Source organism: Pleurodeles waltl, chromosome 11, assembly GCF_031143425.1.
Source record: "Pleurodeles waltl isolate 20211129_DDA chromosome 11, aPleWal1.hap1.20221129, whole genome shotgun sequence".
NCBI lineage: Eukaryota > Metazoa > Chordata > Amphibia > Caudata > Salamandridae > Pleurodeles > Pleurodeles waltl.
The window spans coordinates 830,187,015-830,213,045 of NC_090450.1; the positions used below are offsets into that span (position 1 = coordinate 830,187,015).

Here is a 26,031-nt window from a genome sequence, read left to right on the forward strand (position 1 = left end):
CCTTAGGATGGAAGCACTGCGTTAGCTTCGAGCCTCCCAAAGTTGGAGATGCATCAGAAATGGAGGCAGTGCACCATGCTATCGGCGATGCAATGTCTTTGATCCTTGAAGCACCGATGATGGATCGGGGTCGATGGAAATGCACTGGTTCTGAGCAGCTCAATGGTGTTGATAGATGGATTCTTGCCACTTCCAAGAGCCCATGACTGGACTGGCACCACTTGACAGGGCAAAACTCACAGATGGCAGAGTCCAGCTGCTGTAGCATGTGGGTTGGAAGTATTTTATATCCTTGAGACCAGTCAGCTAGCCCTTGGAGTCACTCTGGGTGTTTGGTTCAAGTAATGTAGGTCCAAATATTCTCACCCAGGCATTGATGGCAGCAGGCAGGAGGTCAGCATGGCAAGAAAGCAGTTCTTCCAGAGCAGCAGTCCAGTAGAGTGGCAGTCCTTCAGCACCATAGCAGTTCTTCATTGCAGTCCTTCAGCACCATAGCAGTTCTTCTTCCTGGCAGAGTATCCACAGGTCCAGAAGTGTACTGATTCGCTAGGGTCAGAAGTCCAGTTCTTATACCCAGTGGTGCCTTTCAAATATAGGATACTTCAAAGAAGTGATCTCTGAAGTCCACAGAGGTCCTCCCTCCCTGACTCCAGACTCACTACAGGAAGGTAAGCAGTTCTTTGTCTGGAGACAGGACACAGCCTATTCAGTTGTAAGTGTGAGGCTGTGGCCAGCTCATCCCGTCCATCCTGCCCAGCATGGCCCATCAGGGTGTGAATGGCCCATGAGACACTCCTAAGCTCCCTTTGTGTGTGAGTGCCTAGAGGGAATGCACAAAGCCCCGCTTTCACACACCCCATACATCTATTGGAGACAGGCTGAAGGTAGACAGGGCTAAGGGCAGGAAAATTCCATCTTTCTAAAAGTGGCATTTTCTAAATTGTAACAATAAATCTGACGTTACCATTAAAAAGGATTTAGCATTACAAAATTCAGAGGTACAAAACATGATAGGTCTACTCCTTCCCAATCAGGAATTACAGCGTATTAGTTGTAACAAGCAATCCCCAATGTTATCCTATAAGAGGGGTAAACCTCACAGTAGTGAAAAACACATTTGAACGTTTTTCACTACCAGGACATGTAAAACTTAAACATATATATCCTACCTTTTAATTACAGAGCATCTTGCCCTATGGACTACCTAGGGCCTACCTTTAGGGTGACTTGTATCTAGTAAAAGGAGAGTTGAGGGCATGGAAAGGAGTTTTAAATGCCATATCAACAATGCAGTGGCACATTGCATTCAGGTTGCAATGTCAGACCTGGGACATGTTTTAAAGTTTTAAAGTGGGTGGTACAAGCAGTGCTGCAGGCCCACTAGAGGCATTTAATTTACAAGCCCTGGTCACATGTAGTGCACTTTACTATGGACTTGTAAGTACATTAAATATACCAATTAGTTATATACCAATATAACCATTTTAGGGAGAGAGCACATGCACTTTAGCAGTCATAAAGTGCACAGAGTCCTAAAGCCAACAAAAATAAAGTAAGCAAAAATGGAGTGAAGCAGGCAGAAAATGTGGGGTAGGACCTCCCTAAGGCTGTCAGGTCTAACACTCACTGTGAATGCTTCTCTCCTTGCTGTTATTGTAGATAGTCTGCATCAGCCCCACTCACACTGTATCATCATTGACTTTGTGAGTATGTGTATCCCCCACCCAGCCCACCCAGGAAATAGTCATAGATTTGCTCCAGAAAATGGATGTGTATGTTGCATTCTAGGACGGAAAGGGGAACAAAACATGCCCAAACTACAAGGGGTTATATGAGAAAGGGATTTCTCTTGCAGAGAAAAATAAAAAGAAAGAATGGGCAATTGAAACCAGGGCTGCATTTCCTTAATGCAGAATTCTGCTTTGTGTACTATTTTTCCCCAGAGAAAAAGCTATGTAAAAACTCTTATTCTTAGTAATAAGGCCTTGAAACCTGAAAGTGGTGAAGCTTTCCAGTGGTATTACAGAGTTTGTCTGTGAATTGAAAATCTGTACCCCGTCATATGAGGGGCTCCTTTTATTGTTAATTTGCCCAAAGAAAAGCCTGGTATGGGAGGAGGAAGAGGAGGACTGAGACTGTAATGGATAGCCCACGCTGTGAGTAATGGTTCGGTCCTCATAGTGTGGGTAAACAGTGTCAGTTCCAGACAAACACAATCCTTGTGAGGACCGGTCCCTGTAGTGCGTTTAGGTAGTTTTGAGCGAGCACATCTAAAAACTAAAAGTGCAGTTATATTTGCCTTGGTCCGCTTTATAACCTTCCCTACTCTCAAAGCGCGCGTGGTGTTAGAATAGTAAATGCACACTTCACTACGGTCAGTGGCGTGTCCTCATAATTACAGGTATGTCATGTTGTGTCTCTCTCTCTCTCACTGGCTTACAGCAGTGGTTCTTAAATAGGGGCCCACACATTTTTATAAAATGAAGTAATATTGGCAAACTGTTTATGTACAAGTATATGTACATAAAAAATCAAAATTGCTAAATTGAAGTGTTTCACAGGCTCTGTAAATGTGGAGGAAGTTGAAATTGGGGTCTAAAAATTAAATTGCCAGCCTTAGCTTGAATAATAATTAAAGTGCATGTACGCCAAACAAAATTACAACTCTCAATCAGGCCCTTTGTAAAGTTTATTAGTTTACACGATTTAAGAATTCTATAAAGCAGTAGGCAATACTCATAATCTCACCCACCCATAGAAGAGCCAAAAAGAGAGCTAAGCTTACAATATCCTCAAGTGTTTCACCCCAGCAAATGAAATTACAGTTGCGCAAAGAATGCATTCAGACTTCCTCTTTACACCCGAAATAACTAGAACTATTTAACAGATTTAAGAAAACCACTTACCATGTCCTTACCAAATAACCACTGGTTCATTTCATGAATTTCTAATAAAACTAAGATCTCAATCTCACGTGATCAAAGACATACAGGAGGCCTTGGTCTTGATATTGAAATATGTACCCTAGGTCACTTACTCAACATAAGTGCAGATTTCTGACTTTTACTAAAGTTTCCAGGTCACCCGTGAAACGTCCTATTGTTGCGGGTTTCCAGGCTTACTGCAAGAAAACCTCTGCGAACTCCATTTTTCGTGTGTAAATATACATTTGCAGATTTTTCCATGCATTAGTGCTGCTTTTCCTAAATTTTTCACTTGTTAACACTGCTAATTAGCCTGAGTAGAGATCAAGCACAAAACAACTTAGGATACAATTTGCACTCAACTCCAAATCAACGCTGCATTAAAATGGGCGCACTTTGTGGATTTCAGAACTAGTCTAAGCTTTAAATGGGAAACACTGTTGTCGAGGTATTGAGTTTATGTTCGTGGTCATACTTCCTTCCAAAAGAGCAATTCTTATTTAATCAGACAAAAATATTTTAGATTGTTCAGAGTTTTTTTCAGAAAATGTTTATTTCTTAAAAGCTTAAGGTAATACATGGGCCAACATGTATTTCGCAACTGTCTTAATGGCTAAAGTCGCTTCTTCAAAGCCTCATAACAAATTCATACAAAGGTAACTTGATTAGCCAAAGATTTTTATTCTTCTCATCTATTGTATTTTTGTCCCACGAAGTATATACTCTTCTGTCATCCTTTGCATGAAGCGCATTTATCATTGACCGTCAAAACAGTCTAGCTGGATTTATTGTTTTCAAACGGCTTGATAACCGGGAGCGAGGCCCTAACTCTGTACTGTACCCTGATTTCACTCGCGCATTCCACAAGCCCTTATTCGTACCCGACTGCTCAGGTTTAACTTCTGACTTATTGTCAATAAAAACGTGCCGGTGCCCAAAGCCCTCCTCTTAAACACAAGGCTGCTGTATTTAAACGTGCCAGCAGTAATAGGAAGCAGCTTAATTCTGAAGCCATCTCGGGCCTCTTCAATCCATTTACAGCCACTCCCTGCCCCTTCAGCTCACTCTGACAGCTTTCTGCTTTCTACCTTTGTGAGCTTTTTCGTTTTTCTCTTTCTCGTCTTTCCCATATATGGCTTTTGCTCGCAGCAAATGCTTGAGGCAGAAGAATAAGCGCCAGCCCTCAAAAATAAGTGCTGGTGCTCAGCACTGGAAACAATCAGCACAAATTAAGCACTGCATGGGCTACTTGTGATGTTATCATTCTGGCCATTTTGGTACCAGTGTTTTCAGGAAGATCGCCAGCTAAAATGAGCCATGCTCATTCTTGGTTTCCTGTTCCCCTCCTTCCTTTGTCTGGGCATCTTTAACCATCTTTTATACCCTGTCCGTGTTTGAGGCAACCTTATGGTGACTTAAAACTCAGCTAAAAGCCTCATAATGTAACATATGTGGGTGGGGTGTTTAAAACATTGCAAGTTTATTGGTGGTGATACAGAGACAGGATGGGCCCTTTGTATTCATTGCCAGTGGCTCCTGCATCATCATTACCTTCTCAGTCACAATGTCTCTTTTCATCCTGCCACTATTCATCTTCCAGACTGTATCTGCTCTACTTTCCGCACACTCACCAATATCACTGACCCTCTGACACATTTCCTACCTGGGTGCTACTGTCAGATTTTCCGGCCTACATTGCACCATTGATCATCACACTGCATCACAGTCTAATACATGTACTTCGTAATCAGTGAGATGTATGGAGATCGTCATGCATTTAGCAGGTATGTGGGCTTTGCATAAAGTGATTTGTAGCTACGGAGAAAGAGGCCCCTGGCTGTGGCTGTTTGGCGTTTATGTTCTTTAGGTGATTTCCCTTAAGTATTTGAGTAGTGTCCATTTCACATGTAGCACTACCGCTGTATTGTATATGATGTGCATGAATAATGATTTGCTTATCAACAACTCTGCCATGACCATTTTTTGATGCTTCTTAACTTCAACATGGCCATTGTTGTTGCTCTCAGTGGCTCTCCCACTGAACTTTTACTACATCTGCTTGGCAATGGATGGGATAATCCCCTTAGTCACTGGTTTGTTATAAAAGGTATGGATAGCTACGAATTCCAGTACTGTTTCTGCACACAGGGCCACATTTATCAAGGGCTTGTGTTGCCCTTGTCTCACGCAAGGGAACGTAAGGCCAACACAAGCCCTTCAGTGAGATTTATGATGCTAAACAAAACCATCTTGCTAGCTCTGCCTTGCATAGTAAATTTGGAGTAATGCAAGTTAGTGCAAGTCTCTCACTTGTGTTACTCTGCACTTGGAAGGCATTACATGGTTTGAGAGTGGGCTTTCTCATGCATTTACCTATGTAGTTTGATGCATTTCCAGATTTATTAACACTAGTAAACCTGAAAACGCGCCAGAATGGTACACCTTCCCAGGGGAGGCGTAACAAGGAGGAATATCTTTATTTTGCTTTGTTTTTTCCTCCTTTTAAATGTGCTGCTAGGTATGCTGCATTTTGCAGCACACAGAGTAAAAAGCCTCAGAGGATTGTTCTGTGGAGGAAGGTATGTCTTCCTGCACAAAAATAATCCTGGGTGTAACACGAGCACGCTTTCACCATGGTGTAAGGGTGCCTGCTTTGGCAGTCGGCTGCACTCAGTGCACCATTGCAGGGGGAGAGCAGGAATGCATCATATCTTAGTAGATATGGAACATTTCTGCCCTCTCACGTAGCATATCAAGTTGTCTTGCTGGGTTGCATTGCATGACTTTTTTGTAAATCTGGCCCTGAGTTGTTGCTTCAGAAACACGTGCCAAAGAGACAGTTAATTAAAGCAATACTGTCTCCTCCTGAAGAAGGGTTTCGGAAGCTCAGAATCAACAAAGGTCATTAGAGCACCTGCTACAATTTATAAGCACAATTATTGAATGCCAAAATGTGAGATAAAGATTAAATGGAGCAATTAAAGTATAATATCCATACCTAATTTATCATCATGATTAAAGTACCACCCAAAACTTCTTTAAAGCAGTAGATTGGTCATTGACATTGAGGTGGGATTCCCAGTGGGACCAAAAGGCAGGGCACCGGGAGACACCATGTTGAAGGAAAAAGAGTTTCAGTATCTTTTTGTGGTATTACATTGTACATGCATGCATGTATTTAGAGGCTCGACTATTTTTTAAATTAACGCACTGACTTTCCAGCTGTTATACATAATGCACATAATAAAAGTAGATATGGGTCGATGGTCAGAATTTTCATGCCTAATTTGTGATTTTTTTTTAGAACTGAGTCAAAGGCTGTGTCTACACTTCTACCAAGATATTTGTGGTTTCTTTGTGAATATCTGTTTCCTTGCAACCTAGATACGTGTGCAGGTGCATGCTTTCCACTATGAATACATTTCAGATGTATTTTTCTTTTCCAGCAAAGCCCGTTATCTCTATTTCAACCTATCATTAATGAAAGGGCTTCTTTTGTTCAATCTAGGTCGAATAACTTCCTGCATCTCCATCTTTTATTGTCAGGCTTCTTCAGTATATCTAATAATGTGTGTATGTGTATATATGATAGATGCATAGCGCAAACCGAAAAGAATACCATCAAAGTGCTTCGCAAGGTAAAAAAGGCAAAGATCGAGTCAATGGAGGGATATCGGGGTTCTGAAAGCAGAAGGCCACTGTTACTTTGTCATGGTGAAATGCTCTTTAAAGAGATGTGTGTTTGAGCTTTTTTCCTAAATTGAACTAGTGTAGAGGTGTCAAGATGAGCAAAAGATGTTGTTTCAACTCTTGGGTACAAAGATAGAGAAGAACTATTCCCTTGTGTGATTTTTAGCACTTTTTTGTCTCTAGTGTGATGGTGTCCTAACTGTGGTGTTCTAAAGGCCACCAGAGGGGGGGGGGGCTTGTCAGCCAGACAGACAGAGGGGCTGGCTGTAGGTGATGCTACATGTTTTAAAGACAGTGCAGGCCAGCACAGGTTTCCATCAGGGTGGGGGTGATGTATGATTTGGTCACATATCTTCAGGCTCTTGAAGAAGCATTTTTGTTGTCTTGGTGACCTATTTACAAATAATCTATCCTCCTTTTTTGCGTGTTTTTGTGGCCAACTACCTTCCAATCCATTTGGACTTAGGCAGATTTTAGTAATTTTGAGGACCTTCCTTCTGTAAGTGAAGAAGCAGTCATACTTCGTACCGTGCCTGGTGGCTTATCACAAAGCAGAATTGCTGCATATATGTGACATTGAGGAAAAGCCAGATAGCAAGCAACCATTGACCAGTAAGTGTATAATAAATGAACACAACTATTACGGGGTGCACTGTTGATTAGGTTATTTGTTTTCAGAAACCTATAGCATGTCTCACGGAAACACTGCAAACTGTTTCTGAAACGGTGCATGATAACACCATCAGGGATACATTTACAAGTGGAGGAAATCTGTGAAAAATGAATGATGCAAAGCATGGGCTGTGCCTATTTAGCATGAATCTGCATGCATTTAGGAGCAGGATTATCATCACCAAAGTAACCTGTTGTTTTTTGTTTGAACGTGCAAGAACGAATAGATCTAGGAAATAAGGCAGTGTATGTTACAGATGCGTTATACTACAAAAACAACAGTGCTTTAAAATACACCAAATGGGAAGGAGGGAATATATATGCAAATAATATAAGAAATAACTGAAAAGAGGGTAAGATGGTTGGCAGTGATGTATGCCACAATGCATTTGTGGTGTAAGGGATGATGTGCGGTTGTGCAGGAGTATGCTGGGTTCTCTAGGGTGGAATTGGACTGAAGCATTATCTGACTGTGAACGAAACAGCAGGAAGATCTGAAAAGTTATTGTGGGGTCTGGATACGGATGTATTGAGAATAACGTTTGACTGCTGTTTTTAGAGCAACTTTTGGCAAAGGTTGGATTAAAACGCCTTATTTCTTTTAACCTCATTGGTCATCGGCTGTCATATGGTGTACAGAGGAAAGCCGTGCATTGTCTGTGCAACTATTTTCATCGACTGGGCTTCCTCACTCCATTAACTGTCAGAGCATCCAATAAAAGGAATACTGAAATACTGTTTCTTTAAATGTGTCCTAGTCAATGTTTTTTTTCATCTAATTCACCTTTTTAAAATAACATCATCTCGCTGTAAGCTATCAGATTCGGTGCGTCAGTGGTTCATCTGATTCATTGATTCTTGTACAACACGGCCATGGTCCATTTTTATTACCACTCTTAACTTTTGTGGTCGCATATTACACACTTGCCTGCACTGGAGAAATAGTTGTAAGCTTTGGGAAAGGCTTGGGAAGGGAAAGCGAGGACTGTGGTAAGTGTGCAAGGTAGGGAGGAGGGTGGTGAGAACTGTTACATACCAGCAACAGAAAGAAAAAAAATACATGAATGTGCATGTAAAAAAACATGTTAGATGTCCGGAAGAACATTACACCTCTTCTGTCTTATACACATTGCTTGATCCCTAATACAACTCTTTCTGGTGGTGTGTCAAGTAGCAGACGGCCCTGCCTGTCACAATGAATCAACTGCATTAACGACACAAATCAGTGAAAAATAAAACAGCAGGCCACTCATGACATGCATGGAAAAACGCACAGATTCCCACAACCAAACACACACACAGATCGCGCTCACAGACACATCGAGACAAACACACAGAAAAACATACATGCAGCTAAACATATAGACAAACTTGCACACGCACAAACAAGACACAAAAACAGGGAAGCATGCACACATACTACCAAACACGCAGATACGCGGAAACATGGAAAAACATAATTTAAAAAGTCACAGTGTCCATGTTTAATGATAATTGAACACATGATATTAAACATAAGCATTTGGTCTCTAAATTGTGTGTACTATTCCCATTGTAAGTGGATTACATGTAAAGCATTCATTCACCCTCTGGGGCTGATGTACGCTAAATAAAACTATTAATAAATAAGGGAATGCCAGAGAAATAAATATCCCTTGCTGTAAGAGTGGATTAACCCCGTCCCTCACTCACACCATCTGTGCCTACTGATGGAAAACTCCAATCCATTTTTTTTTAATCAGGTAGTTTACCTCTCATGTTGTAAATGCCAGGTCCTAAGTCTTCCATAGTCTCCACGTCGATCTCAAGTGTTTTTATAAACAGACAAAATTATCTAAAAATGACTGTCCCGGACACTTGCCTCCATTCTGCTATATAGCAGGGCGCGGTTGCTGCTTCTGTGCGCTGCACAGACACCTTTAATGACAAGCATTTATATAAAAGACAAACGCGGCTGCACGGGCGTCTCTTGTAGGAGGTTTGGCTGGAAATGGTAAGGCACACATCACGAAGCTGACATTTTTTGTGCAACGTGATATGCGGCTTCCAGTGACGGGCAGAGAGAGAGGCAGCGCGCCCCTTTCCTGTCAGAAATACATTCTCACGCTGCATGGAATGCCTCTCACGAACTGGGGCCGGTGGGGGCTGAAGTGAAGGGGGAGGCGGCAGTTGTGTCCGCGTTATATGGTGAGCTCTGCTGTAAAAAAAAAAAAAAAATAAAAGGAAAAGAAAAAAAAGCATAGCTGATAGTCAGCCCATTGATAACAGTGTAGAATAGTGAATAGCCCTTTGAAAGGCTGAGGTCAACCTATGACCTTTTGTCTTTTCTCCTCTGTCTTCCTTTTCGGAGTCTTACTTCTGCTAGGGTTTCCGAGCATGGAAAACTTAACCAGTGGCATTCAGCCAGCGCGCTCAAAGATAAGGTGACCTTTTTTCCCCTCAGAGGATTATGATCCGAGCTCTTTAATGTCTCGCGACCTTCGGCTCCTCCTTTAATTACCCCGTGACATTGGGCGTACATTAGCACCTTGTTCGGAACAGTATTTAATAATTGAACACACTCAAAGGCACACTTCGGTTTTAATTCCCGCTTTCAATTATCCTGCGACGTAGTAAGGTTTAAACGCGGGGATTTATTCACGGGACATTAATGGGCACTTCCATAAACAGAGCACGGAGAATTATGAGAACGTCATCGAATATACTACGACCCTAGCGCTGTCGTTAACTCTCCATGAACCCCCGCTGATGGATTGCGAGCTGGGAAGATTTTTGTGGTCATGCGTTGTCTTCTCCGCCTTTTGCTTCAGCTCGCGCCTTAATTATGTGTGGGGGGTTATAACCATAAATAAATATAAAATGTTTCTTTTCAGCACGGCATTTTTATAAGTGAAAATCCAGACCACTCATACAAAATAAAAAACTAACTTCGTCTTTTGTGGTGACATTGTGGTTTGCAGTCTACCGATCCAGAACGTCTGCGCCTCATAAATTTTGATTTAGATAGTTGGGGTTGAGACCAGCTACATTTAGCTGCTTTGTGGTAGGTAAATAGTTTTATTTCGTCAGTGTTGCTAGTTGAGCACATAGCTGGATCGCGGTTTTCATTTATTTCTTCCTCTCACCCGACAGTAACTCGGTTTTGGGCGCCGACTGTCTTGCCCCTTGTGCAGTGCTCTCGCTAGAGGTCGCTGTGAGGGTGAGCAAAAGGGTCATCAGAAGTCATACCGATGGCAACCACTATGGCATGAGGCTTCAGGAGAGCAGGCGTGGAGATAAGGTGGGGGGCTTTTGCGTCAGGTAGCTTAATAGACCTGCAGGTTACAAGGTCGAGCCAGGAAGCATACTGCAGAAGTCAAGGCAGTACGCTGGCTAATAATAACTCACTATTTCAGTGTCGGCAGAAAATACCATAAGTGGCTTTTTCAATAGTAATAATTGTAAAGTCACTAAATGACACGGGGCGGGTTATGGATGCACGGTACGGTGTCAAGCACACATGTGGGATAAATCACCCATGTTGTCAGGGCTAATGGCGTGCTGTATATGGAAGAGTTGTAAGGGGATTAGTCCGCTTATATGCGTATAGGGCGTGGAAACATTCCCCTTCAAATCAGTGCTGTAAATGGAAAAATAGAAGTGCATGTACTCTATATCAGAGTACCTGCTTGTTTCTGAGAAGTGCCGGTACTCCCCAATTAAAAGTATTACGTTTTTCTTGAGAAGAGCAGGCACTCTCCCTCGCAAAATGAAAAAGGGCATATACATTGTAATAATTGGAGTACATAAACTGCGTCTGACGTGGGAACGGGCATCGGGGCAGTTCAAAAGCTGAATCTTTTAATTTCTTCTACACCGTATTTCCAGTCTCCGCTCTTTACGAACTGAACATCCGCTGTGTATTTCATCCTTGATGCACGCACAGCTTGGCGTCAGACAACCAATATATTAATATTATGCGCAAAGCGATAGACTTAAAAACGAACTGCAAACCTTAGATGCACATTGGAAATCTATGAAACCGGTGCAATAATGAGACATAACTCGCTATGTTAATCGGGGCGATTGGTAATTCCACTGAAACTCCCTTGGGGGGTCCCTGACGAAGATAAACACGCGCTTTGAAAAACACTATCCGTTCACTGCGGACGTCCTCGGGAAGGTTATTCCTTGTAGAAAGCGCTCACCTTATGTCACGCAGAAAATACCGGTCCAAAGATTCCGAAGGTAGCACATGAAACTATAACCAGATTGTACTTACTCCAGATTTAGCTGCGTCGGTAAGGTACTGATACCCACCGAACTTGCCCTATGGAGAAAAGCAGAGACGACAGAAACAAATCCAGAGGATAGTATATGAAACCCAGACAGTGGTTACCCTGACCTCGGTGCAGTAACAGCAACAAAGGCCCCCGCCGTGAGGGGGCGGGGGGCGAGCTCCAGTTGCCCCCCCCCACCCTCGGCACAATACCCGGGCCTTAGAGCTCCTGAGTAAGTCTGGAGGGGGGAGAGGGGCATATACCTTGCGGGCCCCCCTCAAGTTTCGTTTCCCCAGTCTTAGAGTATTTTCAGCTGCTTTTTTTGTTCGAGGATGGGGAATAATGAAAATGCACATAAGTTTAAAAGACAAACGCAGCTAGCTAGCTCTGACAAAAATTTGGTCCTTGTTTGCAGTTCCTGAATCTTCCAACGAAACATTTATGAACTTTTGATGAGCTTATACATACGTACGCTAGGTGGCACTGTGTCTATTCGAAAGAAAACCGACTCCAGCTAGCTGGGGCACAAGCACAAAAGCCAGAGAAAGATGCGTCTCTTGAACTGACTTTGAACTAAAGAAGAAAATCATTGTTACATATAATGAGAAACACCCCCTTGGACATGGACTACTGATAATTAGACTTAGACCTACCTAGATTCGGGGAAGTTATACAAACCACCATTTCCCCAACTGTGTAAAGGAAGGGCTTCTGTGCAAGCAGCTCCCAGTGGAAGGCCAGACAACATGGACTAAGCCAGCGTGAATGCTGTTTATAACAAAACCAGTTAAATCACATGCCAAGAGATTAGACAATAGAGTTCAATTGGTGACTGTAAAGGGGGAGGTGTGAGAGTACTAGTTTACTCGGGTAAACGGGCCTGTATGTGCTCTAGAAAGGCGTATGTTTAAATGTTGGGTATTAACGTGCGAAACATATTTTTATGCTGTCATTTTTCCCTACTCCCGAATATGTGGGTGTTTTCTGTCTCCGTATCCATAACGCCATTTTGTATTTGATATCATTAGGCCTTTGCAGTTCTTGCCTCTGGTTGGTGCTGTGTATATTTTGTGCGTGTCACTGCCCCGTGTTGTTTACTTTGCAACACAAATGTACCCCCTTCTCTCCTCCTTATATCACTTTGCTAAGTAATAATTTCTACGCCCAGTTTCATTCCTTCCCTGGTTCTGAAATCTCCAAGCCATCAGCAAGGAGGATAGTCCCCGTGAAAACTAATTACACAAAATCAATATTTAATCACAGCCCGGCATCCTGATCCTGCAGAAAAATCCCTTTAAAAATCTAGTACAATATACAAATATCTCTCCCTGTCTGCTTATTTATAGATCTCATTTTTTTGCGGTACTATGCTGAGGGGTAGGGGGCGGGGGCGTGCAAGATTTGTATTTTTCATCCCTGCTGCTCGACTGACAGGTCGTGAAATATACAAACATCTATTTATTCTAATGTCTTACTTTATAAAACACGAAACGACTTAGAAAGTGTATGCATGATAGGCTGTCGCAGTTCTCTGGGGAACCGCAGGCTTTAGTTGAAAAAGCCTTTGCAAAACGCAGATTGTTTAGATAATATGAGTTGTGTGTTACGCTATTAAATATATAGAGTAATGATTACATGTGTATGCTGTATACACCAAATATCAGATTTACATGGGTGTTTTCTTCCCTGGCTTTTAAAATAGCAAAATGTCAATTTTGGTTAGCATTGAATGTGGATCAGCTTTAGAATACAGACATCGTTTCCGTTGTTATTTTGAAAGCAGTGTTTGTGGTGTAAAGTTTAATGTTATTTAGTGCTGGCCCCTTGTAAAACTGTCTCGTGTATTTAATTTCAACATTTCTGCGTTTCTCCTCTATTTCTATTGGCCGGGTATATTTCAGCCCCTGTGGACTTCAGCGTGGTCAAAACATTTTAACTAAGATTATCGGGCTAAATATTTCATAAAGAGCAGAGCAGATATTAAATTACAGGTATTGATTTCAATATTACAGCCGCGTTCTCCTCCGTCTCCCTCCCACCGCTGTCCCCCCAGACTGGATGGTCTCTTCTGAAGGTTACGACGCTCACATCCGTGGAAAGATTCTTAAAAGCCGGGAGACAGAGAAAAAACAACAGTTTAAATATATCATGCGGGAGCTCGGTGTGCGCCGAGGCGCGACGGTGGGGACTGTAGCGGAAACCACTTGAAGCAAGTGTGGGGATTTCCATGGGGAGCTCAGGGCTTGCCTCGGCGCTGGAGTGCCCACGGCTCGCGTTCAGCACTTACTGACACCACGGTGCAGAGGGGGCTGCTCGGTGCCGCCCGCGCTCCATCCCAGCGAGGGGAGAGGGCGCTGGTTTTAATGGCAGGGCTGAAGTACTCCTCTACACGCTCCTGTTGTAATCAGCACACATAGGCCCAGGACGACACCTTGAAGGTGTATATCCATCTGCCAGCTAAACACGAACAGTGCCAGATTAGCCTGCAACTTCACCGCCGAGTGCTTGAGAACTGCAGTCCTGCCGTCAGTCGGAGTGTATTTTTTTTTTTTTTGTTGTCACAATTGGACAGCAACGCACGTGGAAGTGAGTTTGTAGACGTCATCGCCAAAGTGTTATCTTTGTGAGGACTCTGGACAGATTTACACGCTGGGCTCGGATAATTTAGCTCCATCCATCTGTCCGAGAATGTGCTCAAAATGTAAAATTATTTGCAACGCGCGGAAGCTTCGTTCTGTCATAATACAGTGCGTTTAAACAGAACTTAGGGCATATTCAGCCTTTTGCCATTGTTTGTGTGGCAACGTGAAATGAACAGAACCTTCAAGACTGGTGTTAACTAAATATACATCGTGTTTAAAAAAAAAACAACACATTGGCGTTCGCAGGGGTCAGCGGTGCAGCAGACTCCCTGCAATAGACCGAGGGCGCAGGATCCCCTGGCCTGGCTCATTCGAGACGAGTCTTTGTGAGACCCTGGAAGTGGAGTACACAGACGGACCAGTCCCAGCACCAGGCCCCAGTCGTCCGTCCGCAACGTGTAGATTTTCCATTAATGAATAGAGTACTGGACTGAAAGTGTAGAGTGGCGCCAAAGAGACATCAGCAGCCCTAGGCTGGGGATACTGAACCTGTGTGGAGCTGGCGCTATACAGGCTTCACTCGGCATCCCCTCGGTCCACCTTAACTGGAAGCCACGCCCCTACGTTCAGGGCCTCCTGTGATTGGCTAGAACCCCATGTCCGGAATGGTCGACTGAAATGCAAAACTTGTTGCTGGATCTGGAGCTGAGAGCGAGCTGAGCGCGGACTGCAGATCACTGCTCCTACCGGAGGGAGCGAGGAGCTAAGCGCGGACTGCGAGACCGGGATAGGCTGAAGCAAGCACGGCGCCCGCTTGGGGACCTTAGTAGCAGTCCCTGATTTCTCCTGTTGTCATTTTCTTCCGCCCGCGCTGGGCAGGACAAGACAAGATCAGGGGACCTGCGCACAGGGACAACTCAAGCGGCAGCTGAGCAGCACCCTGTGAGGGACGTCCGCAGTATCGTCTTCGAAACAGAGGCTTCTTCAGTTGCTCCGGAGAAGCGAGGAGGGTTTCACCGCGAGCTGGAGAGCAGCACTCCTCGCACCTCTCAGAGACAGTCCGAGCACCCTAGAGCACGACGGCAGCGCAGTGAAGCCGAGGGTACCCATGCTAAGGTCTCGGCAGCAACTATCTACAATGCTGGGCCTCTTCTACACGGTGTCCCCACGAGACCCCTGCTGATGAGAAAGGGGATACCTGCGGCCTGGGCACCCAGGGGAGACTGGCTGCTTGCTGGCGTATTTTCCCTGCGCTCTCTCCACCGGATACAAATTGCAGCCAGCCTAAAACCTTGGAGGAAAGTGAACTATCTGAAGCTGGGCTCACGTGCCCGAGGAGTGAACTTCCACGGACACTGGGCGAAGGTTTCACACAGGCTTCTTCATTGGTACGGGCACCCGACACACCTTTGAAGACTGGCGTGGGGTGTACACATCTAGTGCCCCTTGTGAACTCTGTCCTGCCAGAGCTGACCTGGAAGAAGAGCTTTTGTCCAGGTTTACTTGCAGCCGCGGAGTATTCTCCACGAAGCGCCTGGGGCTGCTAAAGGCCATTTAACCTCTCCCGGCAGTGGAGCCAGACAAGAACCACAGGGCATCCCAGGTGTTGTACCGCTGCGCAAACTTTTACTTGAGAGGATCGAGCTACCCACTACAGAGAAACTTTTTTTTAATTTTACTATTTGTCTTATTTTGTTTTATGTGCGGGGTTCATCTCTAAACTGTGCAGCAGAGAAGGAACATGTTTGGACTTCATCGCACCGGTCAGACCTTATTACAGTGTATCATGTAAGCGGTAATGCGGGTTGTTTCCAGATACAGACCCTCGCCGCCATCATCGTTTCCTTTTTATTCTGGAGCATACCCTGCACGGACCCGTTCTCGACCCCATTGCACCGGTTCCTGCTTGCGTCTACCTGTGCCTCCTGGCTGTGACTCCCCAGGAGGAGGGAAGCTAGTCTGGTGAAGGAGCAGCACCTCAGGGGGCTGCCATGCCGTGCTGATCAGCATTGAAGGATGTTTGGGCTGGAACAGTTTGAGCCTCAGATCAGTACAAGGAGCACTGGCCAAGGAGACAGAGGCTTTGCCCAGCCAGGACTCCCCATGAGTTCCCACTTCAAGAGCCCTGCTTTCCATTCAGGGGGGCCTCCTGGCCCTGTGGACCCCTCCATTGGTGCATTGAGCGAGCCGACCATGCTGGGCATGAACATGAACTTAAGCGGGGAGCCTTACCCCTTCCATTCCCGGGGGCACCCGGAGATCCACACTGGAGGGATGCAGCCCCAACCGGTGCATGGCTTCTTCGGTAACAGCCAGCCACCCCACCATGGGCATCCAGGTGGCAGCCACCACCCGCCACACCAACAACACCCACACTTCACAGGCAGCTTTGGGGGCCCAGACCCTGGCAACTCCTGCCTGCATGGGGGACGCCTGATGGGCTACACTGGTGCCCTTGGAGGGCAACAGGCCTTTGGGGAGGGATACGAGCACATGGGTGAGAATCAGAGCGGAGAGGGATTTGGGCAACAGAGATCAGGAAATATGCCAGACTTCCAGCACCCTACCTCTACCGGCTCCAACCATGCTGTTCCTGCACCCTGTTTGCCCTTGGACCAGTCACCCAACCGAGCAGCCTCATTTCATGGCCTCTCCTCTGCCAGCTCTTCTGACTCCCACAACCTAGACCAGAGGAGGATCCAAACGCAGGGGGCTGTGGAGTCGTTGGAGTACACGTACCCCAACGAGGGCCCCACAGGGCACTTTGACATGCCTGTCTTCTCACCCTCTGATTCAGATGGGCAGCTCCCCCACTATGCATCTGGAAGGCAGGTCCCTGGTGGTGGTAGCTTTCCTGGCACCCCTGTAATGCCTAGAGCCCCGGGCATGGTGGGGATGAACAAAGGCCACCCTCAGCAGCAGCATGGTGTTTTCTTTGAAAGGTTTGGAGGCTCTCGGAAGATGTCTGTGGGCATGGAATCTGGAGTCAGTGCCAGACATCCCTTAATGCAACAACAGCAGCAGCCTGGAATACTCGCCCGACAGAACTCATGCCCATCAGCCATCCCCAGGCAACAGCAGACAGAAGCCAATACAGCTAACCCTAGCCTTCAGGACAATGGAGCAATAATGCAGAACCAGCACGCCCAGTTTGAATACCCTATTCACAGACTGGAGAACAGGAGCATGCACCCCTACACAGATCCTGTATTTAGTATGCAGCAACCAGCCCCACACCAACCCCCTAATCAAAGGCTGCAGCATTTTGATACTCCCTATCTCAGTGTTCCTAAGCGGCCAAGGTTTGACTTTCCCAATAACCATAATGTTGAAAGCTGTGCAACATGGAACAATAACAGCATGCATAGCGCAGGGATAGAGAACCACCTTTCACCATCGACTTACCCTGGACTTTCTGGTGAATTTACTCCACCAGTTCCAGAAACCTTCCCCCCTGGCCCTCCCCTGCAGCACCCCACTCCAGAACACCAGTCATTACAGCAGCGACAAAATGCTGCCATGATGATCAAACAGATGGCCTCCAGGAACCAGCAACAAAGAATGAGGCAGCCTAATCTTCAGCAGCTGGGTCATCACGGGGATGTCAATCAAAGCAACAGTGTGCATGGGGCTCAAATGGGGAGTATGCCTCAGTCAAATTTTGAGAGAGAGAATGGTGGGCGCCTGGCAAGTTTTGACCCCCAAAACCCACACCTGGCTCAGGAAAGCAACTGGTTTCCAGGACCTCATCCACCTGGGGAGATGATGCAGAGGAGAATGGGTGGGTCGAACTTACAAGCAGAACCTACTCCACATGATCTCAGTTTGCAACAAAATGGATCAAACATAATGTTCAGATCCGGTGTTAATGGGATGAGTATGCAAGAACCAATGAGATTGCCTAGTGAAGGACATGTGCAGGCCCTGCACTCCCCAGGAATGCATTCTCAGTTTGGTGGGAACATGGGTAACCTTTCTCAAATGCAGAGTCCTGGGGGTGGCGTGGGACTTCCAAATACGCCATCTGATAGGAGAGCACCTTCGGATTTTTCAGCACCATCCTTGGGTGGGCAGCCAGGTTTCCCATTTGGTTCCTCAAACAGACAAACAACCCCACATAATAACCCTGCTGGAGTCACTGCTTCACCAAGCTCCTATCCCCCACAATCAGATTTTCAAGCCAGCCAGCGATCCACCGCTAGTAAATTGGGAGCTCTCTCCTTAGGTTCATTCAGCAAACCGAATTCGAAAGACAATATGTTTGGACAAAGCTGCCTAGCAGCCCTGTCCACCGCATGCCAGAACATGATTGCAAGTTTAGGTGCTCCGAACCTGAATGTCACATTTAACAAAAAGAACCAAACAGAAGGCAAACGGAAGATGAGCCAGACAGAGTCTGAAGGCAGTGTCAATGGTACAAATAATAGCAGTGGTCCTGAATACTTCCCCAACGGAGCATCTCAGAACAATCAGGTTTCTGGTGTTGTAAATAGCAGTAAACCTGTGGGACAAAGTGGGCCAAACCATGTCCCTCATGCAGAATCCACCCTTTCCCCAAACTATAATATTGAGGCCACCCCGGGCAATGACGGTAAACCAGTAAATGGAGGTGGGAGGGGGCGGGGCAGAAGAAAAAGGGACAGTGGGCACGTGAGTCCTGGACATTTTTTTGATAAGTATACTGCAGATGGGGCCGTAGTCAGCCCAGGACAACAAGGTCCACCAGCCAACCTTGTGGAGCGTGGTGGGACCCCACATGACAAGTCTCTGACTTCACCCTCCTGGGGCAAAGGGGACCTCCTCCTTAGTGACCAATCTGACCTCATGTCCTCTCTAGATAGCGGGATTCAGAGCATCACTAAGTCAGACAGCAGCTCACCTCACGTTGACTTTCCTGATGATGTCAGCACCAATTATGTGAATGAAGATGAAGTATCCTCTAGTTCAGATAACACAATATCGAAACCCAACCGCAGCCCACCAATGATAGGGTCCCCTAAAATTCAGCGAGGGGACCATGGGTTGCTCAATGGACAAAAACCCTTGGTTCAGAACTTATTAAACAACACTACCTCTACCCCAGACAGCTATGGACTAAGCAGCACTGGGCACCCTAGCACCCCTGGTATGGAACAAGTCCGCACTCCTACTAGCACATCACCACAGGATGAAATCCACCCTCTTGAAATCCTCCAAGCACAGATCCAGCTCCAGAGGCAGCAGTTCAGCATATCGGAAGACCAGCCTCTGGGGCTGAAAAGTAAAAAGACTGAATGTACTGCTCAGAATGGAGACAATGACTTAAGCAGTTGTTGCTCTGACAGCGTCAAAAGTGCCATGAGTACCATAGACCTTGACACTCTAATGGCAGAGCACAACTCTACCTGGTACATGCCCAATGACAAGTCCCTGATGGAAGGACAGGAGGAGGACAAGTCTATGGCATCATGGGAGAAAACAAAGACTCAAATCCCCAACAAAGAAGGTATAGATTTTTAATTTTATGCATTAGTTTAGCTTTTTTGGGAATTAATTGTTTTCCAGGGATTTTTTTTTATTCCCCATGCCTGCTGGTATCATTCTGTATCCAGAAAGTTAGACTGAACCATGGTCAGGCGAATTAAAGAATGCAGGATGTGTTTCCCACCACCTGTCCCGTACGAAGTTTTCATGTGTGTTCGCTGAGACTGCCTTTTACACGCATTTGTCCTCAGTCACAATGGGACTGTCCAACAGCAGTGCTGGAAGTCCACTGTCGCGCTGCGCTTCCTTCTCTAGGCTCATGAGCCATGATATATCGATATCTGGAAAACTTGCACGACTGAGGCCTTTGAACACTGGAGTTGGACACTCTTGATGCCCACCAATACTTTGGTGATATGGTGGAACCCCATGACTGAATTGAAACACAGCAGAAACAACTATTTCTTATTTGCACTCACCAGGAATCTTATTATATTGTTTCCCCGTGATTAGGGTCCTTTCTATAAGAGTATTGATGGGCAGCGGGGCCTGACAGGGCGGCTACCAGCAGTCTCACTGGAGTCTCCTAAAATCGGCTACCACACTTTCTGAAGTCTGTGTTTCACGTGCACACATCGATGTGCAATGAAAACGAACACAGACTAGTGTGCACTATTACGTTTTTGCACTGCCGTAAGGCCGGAATCTCGTCACCAAATAAGGGTTGATAGATGGCCGTTAAAGGGATGTTACTCTTGACAGTACGTGTATTAAATGAAATATACCTCTTATTGTTAGGGGTTTGCTATCATCATAGCCTGGTACTAAATGCATCTCTAAAATAAAAGCAGCCGGACCATGCACTTTATTCTAACTCTGGATTTTCAAATGTTGGCATCTGTTTACACCAAAGGAGCAGAACCGCCTCCTGCAGCTCAAAGAATGTTCTATAATTTAAGTGAAGCGAGCCATGGGCAGACAAGGGACAGGACACCAATGTTCTATTTCAGTCTCACAGACAGAGGAGGGGAGAATTGTGGTTGAAGATGTGCACATGTAATGTTCTATTCCCAGTTGCATGTAAACTGACTGAAACTGTCCCACTCATGATCATGAAAGTAACCGACCAGTGGTTCGTAGCTGTCCCCGCGAATTTGGTGATTGTTTCACAGTATAGTGGAAAAAATATCATGTAAAAAGTATTTTTCAAAGTTTACGTATATCTTTAATTTTGCAAAAAAAAAATACTTCCTGTCCCTCATTTTCCAGTTTGCATATCAAACAGCCACGCTCTGAACTGATTGAAGCAATTAGGCTAATGAATGTTAATATGTCCTGGCTTCACAATTGTTACAACAGGGTTTTTTAAAAATATTTTTTCTGTTGGATTGTAAATCCGGGTGGCCTGTATCTTCAGTTTACAGAATGTGTACAGTACAAGGGTAGCGTTGCTCCATCTCCATGGAATGCGAAATATATTTATTCATATTGAATAGCGTATTTTTGTATTAATTGTAAGATTTCATTCAAATATGCAGAAGTATCCCCCACTCCCGTCTCAATGTAATTTTGCAATTACAACAGTGGTATTCTGTATGTTTTCTAAACTGAATATATTGTTTACCTAACTACTCCAGCGTGTGTTGTAGTTTTTGTTTGCTTTTATTGAGTGCAACGCCCTGTGTGGAACACATTTCATATTTGTAATCGCACATTTTTGGCAGCTGTGTACCATTGAAGGAAGTTCTTTTTAAAATTATTTTTAACAGTTTGCTATCCCATGCAATGGGTGGGTGGGCACGGGGGGGGGGGGGGGGCTTTCCGTGACATGGACACACCTTTCTAAACACCTTCTCTGCCGCTATCAAAGTAGTAAAACAGGTGAAATGGATATATTTTTCCCGGATTCGCTCTTGCGCATATATTTATTTTTCTTTTTAATTAATGTGTGCACATTTGGCTCCCATTGTTATTTTTTTTAATGCACGCTATTTCTTCCCCGTCCATTCCTGGGTTTACTAGAAGAGGCTCATTTGTGCGCCTGAGCGGGGACACAGGACCAGGAAAGGGTACACAAAAGGAAAGAGACAGTGTGGGTCGTTTAAAAGGCCCATCGCACCGCGGCCACTGCGTTCGGCGTGTCTCCGATGTTGCCTTTTGACGCCCGGAGGCCAGCTCTCCCCTGCCGCTCGCCTCTTTGTTCGTGCTTAAGGCTCAGCTCGGGAGGGCTCTGGGATGGGATGAAGGCCGGGCTGCTTAGCATGCAGAGCAGGCACCGCGAGCACATCAGCATTCCCCGCGCTTCGCCCAGGCAAAGACATAAATTGGTTTGTTTGGGGGCCCGTCTTTTTCCATCCTTAAATGGAGTTGCACACAACATCCTTTCTAGAGCCTTCTCTTTTATTGTTCCTTGCACACCTCTAGATGCGGCCGGATCAATAGCTAGTTAGCACAAATCACAGGGCCTGTCAGGAGGGCTTTGCAGGGAGAACGCCGTGCAATACAATTGCAGGCTTGTCTTTTAATTATTTAAGGTGAAAAGCGTTCACATTGTTTTCAGAATAGCAGGGTTTGCGGTGCGGTTTTAGGATAAATGTAGCGTTTTTTGGCTTTGAGCATGACGGGTATTTGTTTTACAAAAGAGCAGTAGCTCATTTTTATTTCCGCATTGAATTCGCGCTGTGTTATTTTTATATAGAACCATGTAATATACGAGTCAAGACCTGCACTTGGGCCCTGGCATTGCCAGGTACTACAATTATGTGTAATTCCGGTTTATGAACAAACCATGTATGTACCTCTTTCATTCACCGATTAAAAACATCTTTTATTTGTACAGCTTTAGGATATTTTATAATTGCACAATACAGTTACGAACAGAACCACACACGCACCCACACACACCGGGCCGCTACAAAGTATCACAAGGTTTGTGTATTTAAAATCTCTGATCAGTAGAAATGTTTCGTAGAGGTTTGGTAGTGAGGGGGCCATAAGGCAAAGATTAAGCTAGTATATATAATGCCTTAAAATCTCTCTCCCTCTCTCGTGCGCACTCACTGACACACACGGGACGTTTCTGTTTGTTTTTTCAACACTGCCCATTGGCATAAACTGATAGGGTCACATTTCAGTTAATGTAGTACACATACTCTCTATCAGGTCCTACTGGTCAAAAATGGATCGCTCACATGCGCTATATGGTACAGGAACAACAAGAATATAGTGTACACAATACGGTAAAGTCATTCTCTTGACTCCTGGTGGATATTCCATATTGCTAAGTTAGTTCTTCACAAGACAAGCGCATTGACCCTAGTGTTTATGTGTTCTTACATTGTATATGAGTTAGTCACACCTCCACAGAACATTAATATTTTAATGATTTTTTCAGTATAAGTGTTCAATGTAATATTTCTATTAGAGTGTACACAGCGTTAACGAAGGACACATAAATACACAATACACAGGTATTCCCTCCAGTCACTGTGACTTGTTGGACAAAAGGGAAACGTGCGCGCACATATTTACATACACATGCACAGATACACACAGCACATAAAATGTACATATCAAAGTCAAAGCATTCTCTCGAAAGGTGCTAGAAATTAAAAAAATTCTAAGTCATTTTTTCACAACACAAACATCTTTTTTTCTGCGGTTCCCACCTGTTCTAATGCATTGTTTATTAATAGATTGTGCAGTCCACGCACGTGCCCCTTAATATATTACACTACATTACCATAATAAGATGCAGACAAGGAAGTTCGACTGAGATCTGGGTGCCTTGAGATGAACAACATGCAGCATTAGTAATGTGTGGTCTTCACAAGTATACGAACACCCTCAGTGATGGTGGGCACGGAGGACACAAAGTGGCACTCGACATTTTGTTTCCCACGATGGGGAGGTGCGGAGTGTGTTCTAGTTACCTAAATGGAGCAAATTGTACATGGGTGCGAGCATGGGTACACAGCTTGTGACAAAGGAAGGATAACTACGCCCTATCCTCGAGGGTATGATGTGCTAACTGCCCCTACTAATCTCTTTACAAAATCATGTGATGCTCTTAAAGACACTCAGCAGGGCGCTGCGTTATTGTGTAAGATTACACTTCACAATTAAATAATGTTTTAAAAAGTGTGATGACACAATGTGTAGGCCCTGTGTTAAAGTATGTTTCCATATTCGGAGCCTATGGAAAAGTCTACTATTCCTGCGTGCAGAAATATTTTGTTTCACCTGGCAAATAGGCTTTGTGGTCAATTGTTTGATTTAGTAAAGTGGTGAGGTATAAACTCTGATACCTTTTTACATGATCCCTCATCCACAAACATTTTTTAAGAAAAAGAAACCTCAAGTTTCCTGGCAATTTCATGTTAACTGCTTCACTCTTAAGTCAAAAAAGAAACCTCAAGTTTCCTGGCAATTTCATGTTAACTGCTTAGCTCTTAAATCTGCGTTGTTCAACACGATTATAGCAGCAACTTTAACATGTGTGTTTCAGATGCGTTTCCGCTAAGATCCGTTTATTTTGTTTATCTCTGTTAGATGATTCAGATTTTCTAGCAGCTGATTACATTTACTATCGCATCCACAGGTTAATTTAAATCGATCATTCATTTTTAACAATGCGTTTAAACATTATGTGGTTTTTATTCTTTCATATACCATTAAATGCAGGTCGCGTTGTCCACTGATTTTAGTGCTAGATATTAGTGACTGTAATTGTGAGCAGCATTGCAATGGAATTAATAACTCCAGAGCATCACTGAATCCCAGAACCACTGCACACCTTCCTTTTGCAAAGCGTGTGTATTGTGGCACTCTAATAGGGTCAAACCCCAAAACGAATAGAAACACACATCTAGGCTTATGTAGGGGAACTGGCTAGTAGTGTGTTTAGAGCCATCCTTTCATCTATTCAGCCTAATATTTATTCAACGGTGACCAGGCATTGCACACACTATTAACTTCGGCACCTTTTAATGCAGTTCAATATAAATGTTTCGCCGCACTTCCAGAATACAAAGACAATGTGTCTCAGGCATTGAGCTGAGAAAAAGGGAGTGAAAGAGTTAACGTGATTTTTTTTTTCGTTCACGTCAAAATTCCTAAGGTCTGTAAAAATGCTTTCACTTGACATTTGCTCTGCAAGAACATGCAACCTAAAACCACACAGGTGTTAATCAGGAAACATGTAAATGGGTAGTGTTACCCGGACATGTATTATGTTCATGCCTGCCTCATTTCATTTACAAGTACGGTATGTTTCACTGCTGAGCTCGGTTTCTTTAATATTTTATTACAATAATAAAGTAATCATCAAAAAACAAAACAAGTAGCAACTAAAGCCTGTAATTAGCATCTCTGTCTTTATCTATCTTTCCCTCTCTCTTACTCTCGCTGCACAAGCACATTCACACACACCTCAAACTATATGCTATTTATACTTATATACATATAAATATACAGACATTGCAGCTTTACTGTGCTGCGTAATTAAAAGAGTAAGGGTATCGCATAATTTAAATAGGAAGTGGCATTTCCGAGGGGGTCTTACTATCATTTAATATTATATACACACAGTACCACCTGTATAGTTAGGATTTTGGTATATGCTGTTTTGTACTTAGTGCATGTTATTAGAAAAATACTTTTTACTCCTGTAAGGTGTCTGACTGTATACTGACATTCTTTTGTCTTCCAGTATGTTCATGCAATCTGGTCGTTGCTCTTTATTTTCTGTTTAACACAACTATTATTAATTTTAAAATAAAGTTTCATGGCAAGCTCTTAGGGACTATTTGACACCTTTTTAAGTGAAAATCATTCCAAGCTAATGTAGAATGCAACAGTCTTGGGCAACGTTTAAAAAATCTACAAGAAGAAAAGAATACAATTAAAATGCCAAATGTTGCAATTTCTTATATAATTTGTTTCCCGTGGCGTGTCCTCTTTGCATGTCACAGTGATTCTTTGTTGGTTTTGGGTGTCTCAGTGACATTGTATAGTTCCGGCATTGTCAAATGGATGGAAAGCAAAGAAAATTGTGTGCTTTTAGAACCATAAGAAACTGATTTTTGAACAGGGTTTGAAGAAGATTCTTATTGCTATTTAAAATGTGTTAAAATAACATTTACATATATTTTGCATAGTTTATCGGACTCATATATTAGTAGACACCACATATAGCTTGTATAATTATGAATTGATACTATATTTATAAATTATTTCTATATACTTGTCTTTAACACACATTTAGTGATAGTTTTAGTTGATAATATGTCAATCTAACATGAAGTTCTAGTTCATTGACTAAAGACTCTTCCATTTTGATTATTTCAGTGACTGATGAAACTGCTGATATGATGTACTTTCCTATCCTGACATATTGGTTAGTTGTCAAAGACTGGAAGCTTTCAGATATGAAGTAGGAAA

At 44.0% G+C, this 26,031-nt stretch overlaps 1 protein-coding gene across 1 annotated transcript in view; it reads left to right on the top strand.

Annotated features, from left to right (window-relative positions):
- The first annotated feature begins 14,813 nt into the window (after positions 1 to 14,813).
- Positions 14,814 to 26,031, top strand: part of MN1 (MN1 proto-oncogene, transcriptional regulator) — a 57,562-nt gene continuing 46,344 nt past the window's right edge. Inside the window, exon 1 of the mRNA XM_069214681.1 lies at positions 14,814 to 19,612. Within this exon, the coding sequence (XP_069070782.1) occupies positions 16,144 to 19,612 (3,469 nt within the window). The 5' untranslated portion in view covers positions 14,814 to 16,143. The remainder of the gene's footprint in view (positions 19,613 to 26,031) is intronic.